This window comes from Grammomys surdaster, unplaced genomic scaffold (genome assembly GCF_004785775.1).
Source record: "Grammomys surdaster isolate TR1022 unplaced genomic scaffold, NIH_TR_1.0 147, whole genome shotgun sequence".
NCBI classification, from domain to species: domain Eukaryota; kingdom Metazoa; phylum Chordata; class Mammalia; order Rodentia; family Muridae; genus Grammomys; species Grammomys surdaster.
Window position 1 is genome coordinate 3,278,207 of NW_021604605.1, and position 2,899 is coordinate 3,281,105.

Here is a 2,899-nt window from a genome sequence, read left to right on the forward strand (position 1 = left end):
TTTCTTTCTTTCTTTCTTTCTTTCTTTCTTTCTTTCTTTCTTTCTTTCTTTCTGGCAATCAGGTATTCTATTGGGTCTCATAAGTTCCACTGCATAGTCTTTTAATTTGGTTTGTCTATAAACTCCTGTTCTAATTTATTTGTTGCATTGCATCAAAAGTGTTTGAAGCCATACAGAAGATAAAATTGTTACTTAATATCCTCCCATGGATTCATACATCACTTAAATTTACTTTATTTAGCATGACCTATAAGAAACTATACCATATAGCATACTCTTCCCCATCATCCTTCTTTCTTTCTCCTCCTTTTCCTCCTCCTCTTCTCTTTCTCAGCACTTTGATTTTTTCCTAAAATATAGTATTTGATCAATTGTTCTTTTTCAAATTTTTATTCATTTAGATCCAAATCATGGCTATCAGTGAAGAAGAAAATATGACTCAAATTTCAGAAATTATTCTTTTGGGTTTTGGGGATCTCCAAGGCCTTCAGTTTCTTCTTTTTGGGCTATTTCTAGCCATTTATGTGATGACTCTTCTGGGTAACATTGTAATTCTCACAGTGGTATCAGCTGATTGCTCTCTTCACACACCCATGTATTTCTTTCTTGGCCATTTCTCCTTCCTAGAGATTGGCTACACCACAACAATTGAGCCCATAATGCTGAGGACACTGTTATCAACTCATGTGCCTATCTCCTTTCCAGCCTGTGCTTGTCAGTTTTATTTCTTTGCTTCTCTGGTGGCGACAGAATGCTTCTTCCTTGCTGTAATGTCTTATGATAGATACATAGCCATCTGTAATCCACTACACTACTCCAGTATTATGGACTCCTGGAGTTGTTTCCAGCTAGCAGTGGCCTCTTGGTTGGCTGGATTTCTGGCACCTATCCTGCTCATGATCTTCATTTTTCGTTTAACATTTTGTTCTTCCAATGAGATAGACCACTTCTTCTGTGATTTCAAGCCCATCATCAAACTGGCCTGCACTAATACTCAAGTTGCTGAAATGATTTCTTTTATATGTACCTCATTATTCGCTCTTGGTCCCTTCCTACTGACCTTGGCTTCCTATATCTACATCATTTGCACCATTCTGAGGATCCCTTCTACCACAGGGAAGCAGCGGGCTTTCTCCACTTGTTCATCCCACCTGATAGTGATCAGTCTCTATTATGGGACTCTGGGCATTGTTTATGGCTTCCCATCAATGCCTCAATATGAACATGTATTGAAGTTGGTTTCTCTACTGTATACAGTGTTTACCCCTGCTGCCAACCCTATTATTTACACTCTAAGGAACAAAGATGTGAAGGTAGCACTGAGAAAATTGACACAATGGCATACATACTTGGTCAAAGAAGGTTGAAAAATTGTATGGGCTCATGACACATACTGAAAATTCTAACAAACTGGAAATGTCCATTGTTTTCACCTAGACAGTCTTGAAACAATAATTTGTGTTTGATCTCATAGTTTTCCTAGCACCAAGCTCACTGTTTCTATTAACTGAGGAAAATTTGCAGCCCTGAAATGTCCATGACACTTTCCTTGGACAATGGAAGATAGCCGCATTTTTTCTTCTGAGAGCTTTTCCTCTAGTTCATGTTGCTTATGAGAGCATGGCTTAGATGAGAGGAGAGATGAAGGAAAAGGCAAGGAAATGTAATCAAAATCTGAGTGGTCTTCTCCAAAGGCGTGATAAAAGTGAAAGAGGTAAAAAAAAATTGAAGATTATAATTATTTTCAGGTCAAGAATATTCATATGATGTGGCTGGTTCTGTGATTTAAAGACATCCACACATAAGTAAAGAAAACAAGCAGCAGTTGAAAACTAGACAACAATATGTGCTTATATATAGAGAGAAATCTCTATAATATAGTATGTGCAATGTATAGAGTATGCCCTCTCATGTGCAAAGAAAGATAAATTAATGCTGGTTGGTATGGTGCTCACCCTTATCCTTAATTCTAGAACTTGAGAGGTAGAGACTTGTGGATCTCTGTGAGTTTCACATCAGCTTGCTCTCAATAGTGAGCAACATGACAGCCAGGACTTCAGAGAGAGTTCTCCCCCAGAAAAAAAGGATAAACTTAAAATATTCACATGTAATTGTAGATACATAGAAAAATCCATAAGGAATTTGATAATATCTGTTGTCTCTTGGTTGAAAAACTAAATTTAGAGAAGGTATACCTTGTGAGGTGGTAATCATGTTAAATTAATTAACTTTTGAAAACATATCCATGTTTAATAACTCAGTATAAATTAAAGGCAAATATGTTGAACAAGCCAATTTTAGAGATTGCAGTGGGAACCTATTTAAACATAGACATGAGACAACTTCTCTTTTAAAAACAAGTTACAGTGTCTATAAGGACAAAGTCCTTCTCACCCATTTGGATTCAGCAACAGTGACAAAATGTCAAATATCAATGTAATCATAAACATCTATTACAAGTGTAAACTCTGGGTGCAAAAACTCTGTTTTGTGTGAACCTCTCTTGCGAATTCTTCATTCTGTGCACTGATCCATCATTTAGAGCACATCAGACACAGCCTGTATCCATTTAACATTTACTCAACTAAGCCAAGACAGTGAAGAATCAAGTGTCCTCACCTCCTGAACAGAACTGATTTCTGTGAGAAGATCACCAATTCCCGATAATTCCTTCCTTAACTGTGGATTGTAGCTTGTATAATGTGCTTGGGGAAAAGAAGTATGATGAAGAAAAGGAGAGAGGGATAGACCAGTGTGGAAAAGGTAAACCATCTCTTCCATGACATAGTAGCTCCCATCTGCCAGTGAGAAGGAAACACATCTATGCAGCACAGTAATTATAGCTAATTAGACTTCTTCTTCTTCTTCTTCTTCTTCTTCTTCTTCTTCTTCTTCTTCT

At 37.1% G+C, this 2,899-nt stretch overlaps 1 protein-coding gene across 1 annotated transcript; it reads left to right on the plus strand.

Annotated features, from left to right (window-relative positions):
- The first annotated feature begins 434 nt into the window (after positions 1 to 434).
- Positions 435 to 1,367, plus strand: LOC114619120 (olfactory receptor 10A4-like). The gene has a single exon (XM_028764977.1). It carries the CDS (start codon positions 435 to 437, stop codon positions 1,365 to 1,367), a length of 933 nt encoding a protein of 310 aa, XP_028620810.1.
- The last annotated feature ends 1,532 nt before the right edge of the window (positions 1,368 to 2,899 follow it).